Source organism: Fulmarus glacialis, unplaced genomic scaffold, assembly GCF_000690835.1.
Source record: "Fulmarus glacialis isolate BGI_N327 unplaced genomic scaffold, ASM69083v1 scaffold26338, whole genome shotgun sequence".
Taxonomy (NCBI): domain Eukaryota; kingdom Metazoa; phylum Chordata; class Aves; order Procellariiformes; family Procellariidae; genus Fulmarus; species Fulmarus glacialis.
The window spans coordinates 42447-61414 of record NW_009230537.1 but is presented as its reverse complement, the minus strand read 5'-3'; the positions used below and the strand labels follow the sequence as shown (position 1 = coordinate 61414).

At 40.5% G+C, this 18968-nt stretch overlaps 1 protein-coding gene across 1 annotated transcript in view; it reads left to right on the top strand.

Annotated features, from left to right (window-relative positions):
* MYH9 (myosin, heavy chain 9, non-muscle) overlaps positions 1–18968 on the top strand; it is a 56182-nt gene that overhangs the window by 11483 nt on the left and 25731 nt on the right. The window contains exons 3-11 of the mRNA XM_009584282.1: positions 5083–5110; positions 5911–6004; positions 11201–11293; positions 12004–12067; positions 12629–12727; positions 13600–13743; positions 15959–16054; positions 17137–17255; positions 18337–18489. Coding sequence (XP_009582577.1) covers positions 5083–5110; positions 5911–6004; positions 11201–11293; positions 12004–12067; positions 12629–12727; positions 13600–13743; positions 15959–16054; positions 17137–17255; positions 18337–18489 — 890 coding nt within the window. The remainder of the gene's footprint in view (positions 1–5082; positions 5111–5910; positions 6005–11200; positions 11294–12003; positions 12068–12628; positions 12728–13599; positions 13744–15958; positions 16055–17136; positions 17256–18336; positions 18490–18968) is intronic.

The window sequence follows — 18968 nt, the reverse complement described above, 5'->3', positions numbered from 1 at the left end:
TTTTTTTTTTTTTTTTTTTTTTTTTTTTGTACTTGATGATAGGTTATTAGCATTTTGAAACTTCTCTCTTATGCATTCCTTAAATGATAATGCAAAAGCAGGCTCTCAGGCTCTGTTCTGGTGTTCCCCGGGAGTGTTTTTGATCCTACTCAAACCAGCACATAGGTTAAAGCACCACAGTGAACATATTTGATTAGATTTTATGCCAGTGGGGTTGTTCCAAGTAGCAGAATGTGTCAAGTGCCTGGGGCTTCTCCTGTGTTAGAGCCCTGAGGGAAGGACATTGGTTGTAAGATTATGTTGAGGTCGGAAGAGAAGTTTGAGGAGGGACTGAGGAACTGAAACTACTGCATGGTTGAAGCACTTACATGCATTTAAGACTAATTCTTGCTTTAGGTCAACTCTATAACTTGGTCAGCCAGGTAGTTGCCTAAGTCGGGCTACAGGCATTCACTGCAGTGCTAGGGGAGCAGTATAGTAACGGAAACCTGGAGGGCCAGGCTGCTCAGTTCTGCCAGACGCTCGGTGGTTAGGAGGTGGGTGGTACCATCTAGCTATGGTTAAGCTTTTAGCCTTAATGAGTCAGCTATAGGCAGGGGACTGCAAGCCAAGCCTTTGCCTTTCAGCTACACTTCCTCTTAGCTGGAGAGATGATGTCACCATTGTGCGAATGCTATATTACTTCTCCTTTTATGGAGATGAACAGGCTTGAAACTGGAGTCACTCATGCAGAGGAAGTGGGTGATAAAGGCCTGCTAGGATGTTCTGTAACTGAGATGTGGAGCTTAAATTACACATTCTCTTCTAGCCTCCCAATCTTTTTCTTCTCCCATCCCAAAACATCTAAAAATAAAATTCAAGAGTTTGGGGCTCTATTAATTTATTAATTATGCCAATATATTTGACCACAGCAGTTCAGCATTCATTCAGATTTGTTGTTTTGCAGTAGAATATTTGGCTGAGGACTTTTTATGTACAAGATGTCTCTCTTGTGAAAACAAATTTTGGCTTAATTACGTTTTTAATGTATGCTGAAGGTCCTGGAAGCAGTCTAAAAAGAGGTCTTTTATTTTTGGACTGAAGAAAGTCAAGAATGAGTTAGATATTGTGGGATTTTTTTATATAGTAAAATAAATCTACTGATCTTGTTACACCATACTGCTGTATAGCTTAAATTTGAAGGATGTTTTACTTCCTGAATTTCTGGATGCTTGAGGCTGCTGCTTCTTATGATCACTTGAATACTACAATGATGAGAGCTGAAGAAGAGCCTAGATAAAAAGCTTTCTTTGCCAGCTGGTCTGAAATACCGAACTGTTGCTATAATTAACTAACGAGTTGTTATTCTGGATTGTTTTTAATAAGTGACTCTGTTTAGGATTGAAAAGCAGATGCAGATTTCTTTTAATCAGGCATTTCTTGATTGTGTTATTATAAGCAACCGAGTTTATGGTACCCAGCACATTCTCTTTTGCTGAGTAGGTTGCTTGCACAACTGACAATGGAGTAAAGGCAAGTGCTGACTGAAGTTGTGCAGTACGCCCATGTTGATGATCCTTTTAAAAAGAAAAAAAGAGGGGTGGAGGTGGCCTCTTGTCTGGGCAACCGAATTGTGATTCATGATGGCACAAGTCAGTATTGTATGGAGAATGAATATTGGCGTTTAAAGCAATTCTTAATTGAAAGTATGTCTTAAGAGTTATGCTTTTGTATGTGTTAGCTCTTAGGCCCTTTGGTCGGCTCCAGTTTCCTGTTGCTCAACACATTATTCGAGTTGTCTGTCTGTACACAATTAGAAGAATTCCAGCTATCCCAATGACTGCTGCTTTGCAGTCCTGGGAAAGAATTTCCCCCGGATTGCAACCAGGAATGTTGCCTTTTATGGCAGTGTCTGCACACTGCCGGTGACTTGCCTGCACTCGCAGGTACGTTCCTGCTGGCTTAAAGCAGAGGTGACTAACGCAGCTGCAGCAGGCCACCAGGAAAGTATGTTGGGGGAGGAAAACATAGTGCCAAGAGGATTTTGAATACTGTCTGTGACTTCTCCTGCCTGAGCACCTTTCAACACCTTGCTCTGTGTTAAAGCGTGGAAAAATCCTGTGCTTGCCCCTTTGGGACTTCCTCAGGTCATTCTAGGGTGCTGTTTGGAATGAGGCTCGAAAAGAGCTTTTCAACTAAGTGCAACAAAACTTGTCATAATCAAAAAGTGTTCAGTGCCAAAGAGCTTCTGAGTATTCTCTGATGTTGGTCATCTTTTTCAGTTGGTTTATCTGTCTACTTAACCAATGTTTTTTCTTCTGGAATAAGGATCCTCTTCTGGAGGAGGTGGAAGGGGAAGGCATGCACTTTTCAAGTGCTTAGGGCTCCATTATGTGTATGAGGAGCCCCAGCTCATAATTCCAATACTAGAGTTGACTACTGGGAGTAAGGAGCACCTTCCTTAGGGTTATCTATTTTTTTTTTTCCCCCCCTCTCTCTCAAATTGGCTTTTTAGAAGAGCCTCTGTAGTACCTGAATGCAAGTATAACCTTATCTCGGACAAGTGGGGCTGCTTGTTTATAGTCAAGCTTTCCGAAGTCAGGTGTTATTCAGAGGCACAATCTTTTTCTTTCACATAGCTGCTTTGTGATAGAGAATTGCACCCAGGTGTCGCACTACCGAAGAATACATTTCCTTAGGCAATCCATAAATGAGTCATTAGTTATTCCCCTGATCCACCCTCAAAGTGCCCAGTCACGCAGAGGGCTGGCGTGTGCCTGCTGAGCCCTTGACCCACTGGGAACCTTGAATGGGTGGGGCCTTTGGAGCTGGCTAACATCTACTCTCTGCCTGTCCCTCAGCAAAAGGGGTGCATATCTTAAAGGCAGAGAATAAAATTCAGCACTTGAAAAAAATGAATATGCAATGCTAGTAAAGCTGCAGTATCTAGTTTTGAATGCTTAAGAGTTTGCTGGGCCAAAACCATTTGAGTAACGATTTTCTTCTGCTTTTTTCTTCTGCTTTTCTTCCCGTTTTAGGGCTGATCAGCTCTTTCTGAGAACAGTATTGACAGGGATAAAGCAGATTATTTTCCTCTAAATTTTTGTGCTCATCTGCATTCAATGAGTTTCCAGTAAAGAAGTTTAAGAGCAGGAGTTGCCTATCTGTAGCATGTGAACCTAACATTTCCATTATTGGTTTCAGAATAATTTAAGAAAAGATAGAATCTCAAATTTGGTAGGTTTACCTGCTTTCCTTATTCCATGAAAATGTGTCCAAAGGCTAGAAATACTTCTCTCTTTATAAACTGAGTTTATTGGAGCTTTTTCTTGATGAATATGGCATTCATGACATTAGGACTGAAATGCTAAATTCACTTGTAGTAGCAGTGTTTAAGGGTATGGAAAGTAGTTTCAGGTACTTGAAGTCTACCTGACTATAAAGCCTTCCCTAATTAGAACTCAATCTCTTTATCTTGCACAAAACAACTTGAATAGTGACTCAGTTATATCGTCTTAAGTACACTCTGGAGGGGAGAATACTGAATGCACTTGGATTCTCTCTAAGCTACCGGAGAAAGGAATAGAAAGAACCAATAGCTAAAATATGGAGAGACGTACGGATGAAGGTTACCAATTGCTAAAATAATTTATTGGAGCAATCCAGTGAGTTTTCTACTCTCATGGATGTTTGAGGCTTGCTTTCTCTCTTTTTAGAGATTAGACTTCAGTCCAACACAGAATTGGAGCTCAGTGTGGAGACAGGAAAGAATGACAATAACTGGATCAAATCTAACTGCTCTGTTACTCAGGTTCTCAGACTGGATAATCTGATAGTTCTCTGGTCTTGATCTTAAGCAAAAAAAACCCCAACTAAAATCAAACAAAACAAAAAAACCCACAGCCAAATGGATTACTTACAAACTAATGGGGATTTTGAGTTTGGTGGCACAGACTGTTCTGTGAGTGCACCAATAGCTCTTGTGGACTGTCTGTGAATGACTTGCTGTGCCCAAGTCTGAACAGGTCTTACTGCCCCTGTGATGACTACAAGTTACTAAAGCTGTTGTGGTGTAGGCACAGGCACTCTCCAGTCTGCCCAGTGCTCCCAGCTGGTTTCTGGTGGCATGGGGGAGGAATGGGATACAGACTGGAGGTGGAGGGGGGCACACGGTGGAGGGGTGGGTCAAAGGTGAAACCAAGGCAGAAGCAGGGGAGTGTGTTCACACAGAAGTGGTGGGGGAGCAGTGGGATGAAGGCATGGTGGAAGGACTAGTCAGGACTGCGTATGAGGAAGAGGAATCATGAGTGAAAGCTGAAAGGAGGTTAAAGATGTGGGAGAAGGTAGTGGTGGATAGGCTGGGTGAAGTAAGTTCTGTAACTGGAAAGATGTTATCATCCACAACTGGGAATTGAACACGGGAATTAGTGTGTCTACTGGTATGTCAGCATGAAAAAGAAAAGGTTTCTACTGTTACCAGCTGCTCCGTTAATACAATAGGGAATGGTGCCACAAATAAATCAGCTGTATAGGACTTAGGCTGCTGCTCAGCATTGTAGTTTTCAAGTCCCTTCTGTAAAAAATAGGTAACAAAAATTTCTCACTGAGCTTCCAGTGTTTCTTTTGGGGGTTAAAGCCTCTGTTTGATGTGAGGTTTTAGCACTTTGGGATTAGTAATGGTTCCTGTCCCACTTCCCCCTTCCCCCTTCCATTTCCACTGCTCTGCTGATAACTTATGCAAGTCAGTATAGGCCCACTATAATGGGCGGGAGGGGGCTGGAGAACAAGTAGATGTATATCAAAGAGTTGCTCTGTGGTAAAGAAATGTTCAGTGAGAGTTCTGTATTGTTTGTAGAAAAATTGTGATACAAACAATATTCTTTCTAGATGAAGAAAACTAAGTTGTGATGGCGCCATTATATTTTGGCAGATGGTGGGAGGTTGGCATCTATTGCCAGAAAAGGGGTTACCTGGCCATATTTCTGAAGATGCTTGGCAGAGTTTACTAGTTCCTGGTTTTGTCCTTCAGTGTCGATTTCATTCTGTCACAGAAATTTAATTTTAAAGTGTCAGTCTAACTACTTTTTAAAAATTTTATTCTAGATCGAGAGGATCAGTCCATCCTTTGCACGTGAGTATTACAGTTGTCAGCTTGTCTGAATGTCAAAGTCTGTGTTAAAAATCTTGGTTGGAGCACTCTCTTAATTGTAAATGCTGGGGGTGGGCTCAGTAAATCAGGTAGTAGTGGAGAGTCAAGGAAGGTCCCACTACAGTTCCTCCAATATATATGTAATCATTTCTGCAGAATAATTTTCATAAGAATTGGAGGAAGAAGGGAGGTTTTGAAACAGCCCCTGTGCTCAAATTCCTAAAGAGATACAGCTTTGCCAATGGAAAAGGCCTGGAGAAGTCCTTCAGATTTGATGCAGCTGTTGTGTTTAAGTACATTCATACTGATGAGGCTGATACAGTAACAGATATTCTTGATACGGCAGTTTCTTTTCTAGCAAAATTTGTTGGCCCTCAGTTCTGCTTAAGGAATTGGTATGTTTCTTCTTGCAGTCAGGAGGCTTCCTTTTGAAGGATTCACTTCACTACTTTCACCCCTAGCTTTACAGCAGCCTCTGGATTATTCCTCAGCCAGTTGGCAATCTTTGTATCCAAGTGACTAGAAAGCATAGTTCTTTATTGCCTTCCCTTCTCTGTGCACGTGTACAGAACCTGCACCCGGCAGCAAACTGGCTGAGGGCTAGCCTGCAGTCCAGCTACACTGCTATCGCTTGCCAGTACAACTTGTTTTTTCTTGGTTTCGAGGGAGGTGCCGTAGTGGGCAGAATGCAGTTAAGGAGCTCTGTAGCCCTTTTGCGGTTAGAAATATGAACACGTCCCCTTACGTCTTGTTTGTGAATGAATTGCAGATTTTCTTTACAGAGGTGAATCGGGAGCTGGTAAGACAGAGAACACCAAGAAGGTCATTCAGTATCTGGCTCATGTTGCTTCCTCACACAAGTCTAAAAAAGACCAGGTAAGAACTTGGTTTGATGTTGCTTTATTGCTGTGCTGACTTTGGACAGTAAATATGCATTGGCTGATGCTGGTAAAAGCCATATTGCTCAATAAAAGCCTAGATGCTAACATTTATCAGGGGACTGAGGAGGACAGGGAGCTATGAAACAATAAAAGTTTGTCAAAAATTGCAAGCCAGGGAATATTGTTCTAAGTCATAACTCCGTTGAATTCAGTGGAGCTACAGCGGGGATAAACTCATTCACAACCTCTTGGATTCGTGGGCAAGTGCATGGGCAGGAGACACTATAAATGAAGCATCACCCATATTGATCTTTTTACATGGATGTATTGCTTATAACTAGTCCAGGCAGTATAAAACCTTTCTAGATTAGGTCTGGCTATTATACATAATGTCTCAAAACTGGAGAATACAGTGATAGGCTAGTGGACATCAGCTGAAAACTTCAAAATTGTAGGAAAACATTAAAAGGGTGGAAAACAGCCAAGTGTTTGCAGCACATGAAAGGAGGGTGGTGGTGATGGTGGGAGGACTTTAAATATGTCTCACTTATATTTTTTTCCCCCTCCCTCTCCCCCGATGGACTATTGCCGAATTCGTCAGTTGTATCCTCGTAGGTGAGCTGCACGTTTACTGCACGTTCTGCACCAGGAATGCATTTTCTGTCCCATTGTGTGATTTTTTTGAGCAGCTTTTCACTCCACACCAATATCACTTTCTGCAGCTAAAAAAAATCCATAGACAATTCACAATTTTTTTTTTTTTTTTTTTTTGTGTGGTGCACAGTAATCTTTTTGTGAGGATGTTCAATTGGAGACTGAAATAATACCAAGAATACGCGTCTTCCGTGCTCAATACTAGTTTGCATTTAAGGTTTTTCTTGCAGGATTTTCCCAGATACACCATTCAAGAAATATTCCTCCAGGGCAATAGGACTGGACCAGGCTTTCCTAGAACCACAAGCGCCTAGTGCGTGGTGTTCCTAGTCAGACAAATGTAGCTAGGTGTTTAGCTTTCTATTCCCTGCAGTGAGATGTGGCTGCATGTTGCAAAGAAAGGTCGGGGGGAAGGCTGCGCTGCAGACAGGGTGTTCCGGGTCTATGAGCTTGTTAGCCAGAGCTGAACAAGTTGGAAATGTTCACTGGTGAGCTGTGTAATGAAAGCCAGATGCCAAGTGTGTCCACTGTACCTCTACATAAGAGTTTTCCCATAATAGCTTAATGTGTAGGCATGTCTTATGTGTGTAGAGTATATGAATAAAAAGGCATCTCTGCACGCAGACATACTACGTGTGTGCACACACATAGTAATAAGTAACTTCTGGAATCCAACCAGAAAAGAACTTTCTATGTGCCAAACTTTCAGACATATGAAGGCTTTTTCCATGGTCTGTCAGTAGCTGTATTTAGAAACATTCTCCTTTTTTCTTTTTTCTTTTTTTAAGTGTGGAAAATAGAATCATGGGGTTGAGTTAAGTATTCTTCCACTGCTTATCCTTGAGCAAAACTTCAGCTACCGAAGCAGGACAGGCAGTCTGCTTAGGAGAATAAAACAGTCCTAAGTTGGACTGGTTGGTGATTTGCCCAAGTTTGATACTTCTTTTTTTTCTTCCCCGAAGTTTTGATTCTACCAAAAAGTCCTGCAGCTCATGTTTTGCTCCACTTTTGTGACTAAACAGTAGCAGTGGCATTACCAGAAAGGATTTAGAACTGGAGTCTTCGAATGTTAATTGGTAATGCGTGCTCTATGCAACAATTCTTTACAAACCTTAAACTTGGAACCAGATTGTAAGGGCTTATGAAGATTAATACATTAAATTTTTTGAGAATCTCAGGTATACTGGTCACAGCAGATTTATTCTTTAGGGTTGAATATGATAGTGTCGAACCTTTATGCTGCAAGACTAGGATGGAACTTAACCAATGATAATAAAGAAAGTAGTGGTGCTTTATCTACCGGAAAGGTTTCTTGACTGTCTCCTATTAGAAGTTTTGGATGTAAACTCCTGCTTTTCCAAGTATCAGAGCAAAATCAGATTTATAAAGCATATTCTTCAACTCTAGCTCTCTTGTTTTGGAGGTAGTGGCAGCTACTAATGCTCCCAGTGCATTAGTATATTCAGCTAAATAGCTTCTAGCTGCATGGTGTGACTACTAAGCACATTAAGGCTGCTTTTGGGGCCTACTGAATCTAATTATATAAACACTTTTTTCATTTGATGAAACTTTATTTACAGAAGTTGAGACAGATGTTTTCCCATGTTTAGTCTCTGCTTTTCTACTGACTTCTTAAATCATGTAATAGTTTTTTCAAGATGAGAATGTTCACAGCTAATCAGAAATTCATGGGTAATAGTTGTTAATGCTTAAATATTTTTAATGAAGATTAGGTTATTGATGATCTTTCTCCCTTCCCCATCCAACCCACTGTTGTTGGGACTCAGTTATTTGAGAATCTCTCACATGACTGCAGAGAAGAATACAAAAGCAAATCCCTAAAGTGTAAAAACCAAAACAACAAAATTCCCCACCAAACCAAACAAAAAACCCAAAAACCCTCCCCCATCTTTTAGTTTTTTAAATTGCATGCTGTTAAAGCTAGCTATGATTTTGAGATGCCTTTCTCCATACTTCCTGAAGAATAAATGGCTGGCAAAACTTCTACCTTGCATAGAAATCATTCCAAAAAATGTATGAGATGCAAAAAATTCAGAGTACAAGATAGATGTCAAGGATTTTAGTTGCTTTAAATTGGTGTTGCAACTTCAGAGCAGTAGAAAGAGAGCGTACTGAAGAGTGTGCGCTGCCCAACCATGGGCTAACAGATCCAGTGGCTGTTATTGCTTCTGTTTTCATGAGGAATATTGTACATACTTCAAATGCATGCCAAGTATTAAACAAATTTGTTTCAGGACAAGGAATGGCAGTTACAGGTGTCAGAAAATTGGCAGCATCTTAATGATAGGAACCTTAGAATTTCTAGAAAGCTTGTGACGGACAGCTCTGTGTTGTACTGATTTGCTTTGCAAAATTACCCATTGTATAATAATAATGAAGTCTCTTCCCTCAGTGAAAGATGACTGTCAAAGTTTAAGGTAAAAAAAAAACCCAACAAACCGCACCCAAAAACTTCTTTAAAATTTTAAAGATAAAAGGATTGTCTTTTTAAACAAAGCATACAGTGCGTGCCATTGAGAAGTGGATACATCGCAGTAATTGCAGCCACTTAATCTTATGTGCCATTGCCATGGCAATGAGGACTTGCTCATTCCACTGTATCATGGTGTTAAGGCAAGTCATGAGAGCTAAGTGACTTGACCAAGTCTTTAGCATGTTCCTTTCCCCACAGCTCTGTATTGTTGTGTCCCTGAGCTGGTGTTCTCTATGCATATTACTATCTTGGTGGTTCAAGAGACCTAATCACCTCTAAATTACAGTTTACCAACACCTACTTGAAATTAATGACACTTTCTTCCTGAGGTACTAAATAACAGGAGGGTCTGTAGTATGGATTTCTATAAACTTTTGATCTTTGTGTAGCTAGACATGACCTTAGTTTTATATTTAGGCAAATAATTAAAATAAATTTGGTGTCAAAGCTTGACTTTTGTTTAGAGGAAAAAATGGGCTTTTTTTGTCTCTTCCCTCCTTGTTCCATAGTTGGGTTGAAATGCTATGTTGCTGGCATCTCTCACTTGCATAGTAACAGATTGCAGTCACAAACAAAGGCCTAGGACTTCACTGCAGGATGGGGAGGAGGAATGGGGTGACGGAAGAGTGTTCCAACTTCAGTACATGTGCCGTAGTAGGAGGGGAAATGGGACTGCCATACAATTTCAAGGACTGAACCCTAGTTTCAAGGTTTTCTCCTTACAAAGCCACATGCTGGCTCTGTTGTGAGAGAGCAGATGTCCCAGCTCAGATTCCCTTCCCAGGGCTAACCCCCTTGTTATATATACTTGACAGTGAATGAAAGTGTGTGCAGCAGCTGCCTCTTTTGTGTATGTGGGGTTCTACAGGGACTGAGGGTCTTGTTTGACCTTGCACTTTGCAAGTGTGAAGTGAGGTGATTGTGGAAGTAAGAAACAAAGACTTGTAGTTCTTTTTACAGTTTCTCATGTATCTTCCTCTTTTTTTTTTTTTTTTTTGTTATTGCATGTATTTTTAGAGAGACTGTGCAAGGACTAATCTGTCTTATAATGGAACAATTTTCCTTTAGAAATACCCTTAAATAATTTGCCCATAAATTCCAGTTCTCGTGAATCAAACTTCACTTCCATCCGTTATGCACAGGAAGTCTTGAGTACTTACTGATAACTGCTAAAAAAAGAAACATTGATCTAAACTGTCATTTTCTGTGTCTAGAAGCTTTTTAGGTAATCTTGAAATATATAGAACTCCATGCTTTTAGCACAGAGGACAAGTAATTTTTAAAACCAGCCAGGGATATATCTAGAGCCTTCAGGGAAAGGTGTATATGCTCCAATGGTCTAGTACTTGGCAGGGATAAAGGTTCTGAATTTTCTTTTTCTACAGCTCCAGCATTTTGTGCTCCTTGAGGGGAGGAGTGTGCGAATATGGCAGCAGAATGCGAGTGATCATGCAGTTTGTGGGATACCACTAATTCTCTTTTTTTTGTGTGCCTCCTTACAAAGGAGTTTTTGCTTGTTTGTATTTTGGAAGATGTAGACTCTTAGTGCAAGCTTTTTGGTTTTGTTTTTGTTTTTTTTAAAACATTAGACCTTTTCAGACTAGCTTCTTAACCTGCTACTAGCAGAGTTCAAGGCTGTCTTGCAGTAGCAAGACAGGATTTTCCTCACTCTTCCAGCCTAGATGGCAAGACACTTCTGGGATGAGAGCCTGATCTTGGATGGTACAGTGTTTCGCTTTGATCCTGGGAAGTCTGTGGGATGTTATGGCCAAGTGACTTTGAAGGGCTTCTTGTTAACAGAAAGACAGCACTGGGATGCCCTTGTCTTGAGGAAGGGAGTAAGGCATATTTGTGAATGTTTCTGTTTTACCCAGATAACTAATGAGTCTCCTTTGAAGGTTTAAGGGATCATCTCCTAAGGTTTAATATGGCTTCTCTACAACAGATGCCAAGCTAGTGTGAATTGAAACTTCAGCGCTGGTTTGACCCGAGGTTAATGCAGTAAACTGCTACCTACTTTATTAACTTCTGATTTTTCTCTAGGGAGAACTGGAGAGACAGTTGCTCCAGGCTAATCCCATCCTGGAGGCCTTTGGAAATGCCAAGACAGTAAAGAATGACAACTCCTCAAGATTTGTGAGTATTACTATCCAAGCATGGGGGCCAGTATTTTACGCTTTCCAGAGGGAAGACTTGGTCTGCTTTTGGGTGAATTGCTGTCAGGGATAGGACAGGGATAGGACAACTGTCTTTGAGTGACTACCCTCAAATTGATCTGGGAAGTGAATTTAATTCAGTGAATTATGCAGAATAGACCTGATAGGTCTCTGGAATGAAGGAACCTGACCCTGTGCCAGGATTGTATATGCCAATTTTTATTCTAAGTTTATTACAGTCAGTTTTATCTTGGAGAGCAAATACTGGTCCATATTTTACTTGCTCTGGAGAGCAATGGACAGCATCTGAGAAGCAAATGGGGGAGCTAGAGCTGGAACTAAATGAAAATGATTGACGCTAATGTTGAGGGAGGCGGAATTGTCCAGGTCATATAGCATGTGAAACTGAAGGGACTCTGGTTGTGGGAAGTCTAGGCTGAAACATAATGAATTTGAATTGTAGGCTGTCTGAATGTCAGAAATGTCTGAAAGTGTTTGGTATCTTGTTTGTTAAATCGCTGTTGTGATCAGCAGGCATTGCCTATTGGCTGACCTTATGTTTTGCCTAAAACCTGCCTGACCTGTTCTGAATTTCCTTTCCTGGATTAAAAAGAGAAGGTTTACCTTGCTATTTACTGCTGTTACCAGATAGAATGAATACTAATTTTAATGCTATTATCTTCCTCTCAGGGCAAGTTCATCAGAATCAACTTTGATGTCAACGGCTACATTGTTGGAGCCAATATCGAGACCTGTATCCTTTCTCTAACCACTTAAAAGGAGAAGTTAAAGGCAATAGAGATGGCAACAATGGTACCTAGCAATCTCTTCACAACTAACTTTCTGTTTGTCAGGTCAAGAAAGTGGTAGGAAGCACTTAAATTTATGCTAGCAAGATTAATGTTGCAGTCTTCTGTTTCTTCATATAGTATTCTGTGACCTTTGTGATCACAGTGGAAATCTTTTCTGAATGAATGAATTCTAATCTTAGGAGGCTGAAATAGAAGCATAAACTGGAATAAGATGGATAGCTTTGGAATTTCATAAGCCATTCTCACTTCTGTTCAAGGCAAGTAGAGATGGATGACCGCTGTTTTTCTGGGTTTTATCAGTTAAGTCTCTCGTATCATAGCGATCATTCCGAGGCTGGCAGAACTGAGACCAGATGCTCAGTGCGTTGTTGACTGATAATGATTGCTAAATCAATACCCCTGATAATTGGCAGGAGGAGAACATCAAGTAGTACGAGTTTTTTCTCCTGCCATAGAATAGGAAGTGATTTTTATGTCCTGCCATATGCCTTGACTCTCTGAAGATCTGCTGGAGAAGTCACGTGCAATTCGTCAAGCTAAAGAGGAGAGAACCTTCCACATCTTTTACTACCTGCTATCTGGGGCAGGCGAGCATTTGAAGAGTAAGTATGACTTTGTTGTAGTTACGGGGTTCCCTCATCACAACGACAGAGGGTCTAAAACACTTGCAGGCTAGGACCTGTTCCTTCATAGTTTCTTGGCTCTGCCTTTTCAATATGGTCACCCCTCCTCCACATCTTCTGTACACTCATACATCCCTCTGCCCTCCCCCTGCACTTCTCAGTTCCTGAAAGCTTGCTTCTCTGGTTCCTTCCTGCACTTGTCTCCTTGCCAGCAATGACTCTACGCCCTTCCTTATCTAAATCACTGTCCTATGATTAGTCTTGTCTTGCATGATATAAACCCTTCTAGTGCAGGAATGGTCCTACTGTGATGTGCTTGGTGTTTAATGAATGGAGCGAAGCTGCTGGCACCTGGGCAGCTCTAGAAGTCTAGGATCCTAGTGCACCTAGCTCAGCCTGGTAGTCAGGGTCCATGCTGTGCGAGAGCTGCAAATTGATCTGGAGGAAGGACAGAAGGAGAGGACTTTTCTCATAGTTCTACTGTTTCAAGAGCTATATATTAACTTTCACCTGACTTGAAACAAATGAGGTGTCTGAAATTAAAGGCAAATTTACTTTCAAGTTAATCCCTGCTTCTTATAGACTTGGGGCATAATGATGATTGACACTGCTTTGGTGGAGTAGTCCAGAGGAGGGAATAGAAAGAAATAAGGCAGAAAAATTCCAGTTTTGTCTAAAATACATTAAATGCTCAGCCTGCAGTAAAACTGGGCTTAATCCCAGATTTATCCAGCACCTGCTAGCATATGCAAGTCAGAAATTTGATCTCAGTGGTAGCTTGTTGTCCATCTAAAAAAAAAAAAAAAAAAAGGAAAAAGCTGTAGTAATGTCTTTCTCAATTCTTTCCTAAGCTGATCTGCTGCTGGAGCCTTACAACAAGTATCGCTTCCTTTCCAATGGGCATGTTACGATCCCGGGTCAGCAAGACAAAGATATGTTTCAGGAGACCATGGAGGCAATGAAGATCATGGGCATCCCAGATGAGGAGCAGATAGGTATGAATCCTCTGATGGGCTTGAAAACACAATGAAATGAAAGAGGGAATAGATCATATCTCTCTGGAGCTTTTTTCTTCTCGGGTTCTTTTTTTGTTTATTTGGTTTGGGTTTTTTGTTGGTTTTGTTTTGTCTGGTGTCTACACACACATACACCCCCTGCCAAGTGAACAGCGTGCAAGTAATAAACTTAGTGGCTTTGGAGTGACCCACCTCAGGATCTACCAGCACAGTTTCAGTTTATACAGTTAGCCTTAGAAGTAAAGCAGCTAATGAAAACATGCTTCTGCTTGCTGCGTTTGTTCCCAATCTGAGGGCTGTATATCCAGTTTATGCCTAACACATCCAAGATACAAGAATCCTCTCATTCTCTTGTGCAATGCACAGCTTGTGTGCTCCCCCTATCCCTAAGCAGTAGCTTTAAAGTACCTAATCCAACCATTGCTGGATTAGTACTTTGAGAATGGCCTAGTCACAGTGCCTTTCTTTCCAGCTTAACACTGAACTGCTGATCAGAAATTAATATTGTCTGATTCTGGGAACACAGTACCATGACAGTGAAGCTAGAATTGCATGCAGCCAGCACAAAGTGCAGTGATACGTATTTACCAGAGCTCTGTGCTGTCTCATTCATGATCTGCCTCACTTTTGGGAACCAGTGTTCTGCAGAATCTCAGTTTTTAAATATATAAGGTTTTCTAAAACTAGGACTGTTTTTTCTCTACGTTGAAGCAGGCATCTGTGGTGGTTTAAGGTCACCACCTCCTCTGCAGCTTTTGTGGCTGTAGGGAATGTGTGCCTGTGCCTTAACTATTGCTCTTCACAGTTCAACCTCCTGTAAATCCACACTGTCGTTATCCACAGTTTAACATACTTCTTGATATCCTGAATCATCTGAGACTGAAACTGCTGTAAAAGAGAAATTTGCCTAAACTGAATAAAAGAATTGGCAGCCTAAGTTGTTGTCAGGACATCCTGTTATGCTCAGTTTTTTGAGTTGGGTTATTAATGTATGCTCTAGGGCATGTCTTTGCTGTCACATAAATGAGCTATTGGTTCTAGCCACTACAGCAAAGATAGCTTTAGTGTTTTGCACTTGCTGTTCGAAGTGAGAAGTGCATTAATGTTCCTCATAGGCTTAGAAGAATAATACATACAGTAGCTGGCTGGATGGTAGGCTTACTTAGTTTTGATGTAAAGTCTAAACACTAACTCTTCTCATTTATGAGACAACATCAAAATAAGCTGTCTGTCCAAGTGCCTGGACTCCAGATTCAACTGTCAAACCACTGGATTTCATAACGTGCCACTAGGAACATACATGTTTCTTTTCTGTTAGTCCTGATGTAGCTTATATGGAGCCTTTGTTCGCTCTGCTATCAAAAGGATATTGTTTTAAAACAAGTATTTCTGTGACAGGTAGAAATTAGGGGATGAAAAAAATCTTTGGTACAAGATCCCCTTTGCAAGTGACTGGCAGCTTACTTTGCTCAAGGCAACTAGAAGCTGTTATGCAATGGGCTTTGATTGATAGACGGTGAAAATTGAATTGATGCTATGGCATTGAAAAATGTCTTTCCTGTCCTAGCATCTGATGCTGCTTTTGTGATGTGCACCATTTCAAGAGTATGAATGTATCATTAGCAATGGGTGGGGTGCTTCAGCATGTAATTAGTAACAGCTATGGTACAGGCACTTTGCCCACATCCTGCTGCCCTTTATACGTTACAATGTATGTCTATGTGGGCTACGGACCTTAGTCAGGGAGCTGAAAGTGATAGGGGGTTAAAGGAACAAAATCTTCTTCTCTTAATTGGTTTGCAGTCTTAATAACTGTCTCTTTCCTGTGTTTAACAGTAGTCATTGAGGAAAATAGTGAATTTTGGCCCTTTAACAGAGAACAGATGTTTTAGCAAAAAATATAGATGTTGTAGGATGGCGCATTACCCTCAATCCTCCCACTTTACTATAGTGATGTTGAGAATGGGTAAATTTCCAGGCTGCGTAGTCTTGCATGGGAGGGACAGGGAAAGTCCTGTGTCCTGAATGGGAGTCATATAGAGGAATTAGCTGTGGTGTTTTTTCCCAAATTCCAGGAAGATCTTTGGAATGTTGAGAAAGGCCTCTTAACTATGTCAGGAAAGGTAACTGGGTCATATCAGGGCTTTTGGAGATGTCTGTCACTAAGCTATTATTATTATTATTACTTTAAAAGGTCTGCTGAAGGTTATTTCAGGTGTTCTTCAACTTGGCAACATAGTCTTCAAGAAGGAGCGTAATACAGACCAAGCCTCTATGCCAGACAATACAGGTAAACAATCTCCTTTTCCCACCCCAAAATAAAATGCAGAAAAAAGCCTACAGGAAGTTTTTGCAAGTAGAAGAATATATTACAGTATGTAGGGAATGCTGGAGTCCTGTTTCTCTATAAGGTGAATTATTTGTCAAAGGAGCTGACATGCTCCTTTATACAAATACGCGCTGTTTTGCCAGGCATGGGTTTGCAGCCACCCATGGGCAGGAATGTGTTCTTGTGACAGGGCTAGGCAGGAAGTACATGTGATGACCAGATGAAAAGGATTACTCTGCTGGAATATGTAGCGTGTGTGTGTTTTAACCAAGCTAGGAATGATTGCTCCTATGAACCTATATTATCAAACTTTAAGGAACGTTCTTTGCTGACTTTGTAGGTAGACTTATAACTGTAAGAGTGAGGTAGATAGTTTTATGGTGAGTATACATGTTTTAATTGCACTGCCCATTGTTGCATGTGTAAATAGTACCATGTTTCACATTATAGAAGGCTATATGTTGGAAGTCTTAGCTCTTAAACCTTCAGTATAGATGTACTGCAGAAATACAAGAGATTGCTAATTTATCTTCAAGTGTTTATCTTTTTGGCTATTATTGTTATGGAAAATGTGCTCTAAATGGCATTTTGGGGAGGAAAGTAAACTATTTGCGTTTTGGATCTTGAATCTGAAATACAGAGTTACCTCAAAGACTAATCAGTAGATGAAGACAGAGCAATTAGCTTGATTAAGACATCCGTTACTTGACATATCTTTAAATTGATTGCAGACTATGAACTTTCTAAAGCTTCCGCGTTATGACTTAGTGGTATGAGAGTATTGCTTCAAATTTACTTTCGTGGCTTCTGGAGAAACTCAATAACCTGTAGTATGAGTTGCAAGAGTTTTTGGGGGATTTTTTGGTTTTGAAGATACCTTTCTTTGTCTCATTAAACTGTTCTTCATTTAACGTTTTTTATAAGCTGTTTCATGACTCTTTTGGGAAGGCAGTTGCAGGAATGTTTTTTTCTTTTTCTCTTGCTTTCCATGAAAAAAACAAAAGAACATTAATCTCTCTGTTCTTTCCTCTTACCGTCTTTAGCTGCTCAGAAAGTATCTCACCTTTTGGGTATCAATGTGACTGATTTCACTAGAGGTATCCTGACTCCTCGCATCAAAGTTGGACGAGATTATGTCCAGAAAGCTCAGACCAAAGAGCAGGTATGCATTCTCTAAAAACGAATGAGTGCTTTAGTCTTTAATCTTGCTGCCACAAAGCTAACAAATGTATTAGAGGTAGTGTTTAATAACCATCTTTATGGCTGCAACATATGGCAACCACACTTAAATAATGTAGCATGCATATTGCTTCTAGTATTTGCTCATTTGATCTGTATAAAGATAGAAATCACCCTGCTCTTGCAGCACTTTTTCTCAGCGGGGGAGAACAAAAAAAAGAGAACGCAACTCCCCTGATTTTGGTGACTGGCTGTCCCAAGGGAGTAAGTTCCTTCAGTGCTGTATGCAAGGATGGCGTTTTCAAGTTGCTTTAATATAGAAAGCACTGGTTTTGAGTAGGTCAGCTACTAGGGTGGAAGAATTTGCTGCTCACCCTTGAAACTGACTGTAAGTTTTGTAACAGTCTTGAATCACGTTGTGCTCTAAATGAAACCTGACCTAGGAGCTAGTGGCCTCCTGAATGGAGCGAAGGCCCAGTGCTTACTCACTGCATGGCTTCTTTATGAACATACCCTTATTCTCAGTGTAAATAAACATGTCCCCATAACATGGAAGGGATTGGGAAGAGATTGAAGTCTAGAAATAGTCACAGGCTGCCTTTCCATTTTGATATTTAATTTCTTATTATACATATGTTTGTGTCAGTCACAGGTAGGCTAGTGGCATGGGAGGAGGGGATTTGGCTTCACAAATCCTAAATTAGAAAAGAATTTAAATGCTTTTCTGTGGGCCTATGGAACATGCTAAGTTACTACAGTCTTTGGAGGTGACTGGGCATAATTTTTCTTTCTCAAATACCACACATTGGTTTCTCCAACAGGCAGGATCCTGAAATTTGGCTTTGACACACTAATTTAGTAAAACAAATTCTTTGCTCTTTTATGGAGTATCGCTGTGCCATCTACTTTTCCTTGGGAATAACCTCTGAAATGAGCCTTGTTCAGTGAATTTGGTCGTGGAGAGAGAATCTCGGGCTACAGTTGGGCCATTAAATGCCGAAACAGTGTAATCTGTGCCTTTGGGTTATAATGTAACTCCTGATCTTTTTTCTTTTTTTATTTAGGCTGACTTTGCCATTGAAGCGCTGGCTAAAGCCACTTATGAACGTATGTTCCGGTGGCTGGTTATGCGTATCAACAAGGCATTGGATAAGACCAAGCGACAGGGTGCGTCCTTCATTGGAATCCTTGACATTGCTGGTTTTGAGATTTTCGAGGTAAGGAGATGTCAGGTCCTTGCACTCAGCACAGTTTACCATGGAGCAAAGACTGCTGAAGGAAACTGCTTTAAAACTGGAGAATAGTATAGTTGGAAAGGATCTGTATTCCACTTTTGTTTGTTTGAGATCCCTGCTGATGTGAAGTGTCAGATAAGTTACTAAGTAACTTAAGTGGTTCATTCTTTAGTATTTTATGTATTCTGCAAATGTTTTATCTCATTGCTCTATATTCTGGTGCTTACATCCTTTTTGGCATGTGTATTAGAATTATTTTAATTTCACAGTTTCAAGTGTTCTTGATTCTTTATAGCTCACAGCTTAGGAGTTTGCTAACCTACAAAAATGTCTTTTAAAATGTTATGTAGAGTTATGGATCACCACTGGACTTAAAATTTTCTGTCCCATTAGACTGTCCCAAAACATTTAAGGTATGACCCACTGAAACCTATTAGCATTACTAAAAATTGTTAGAAATG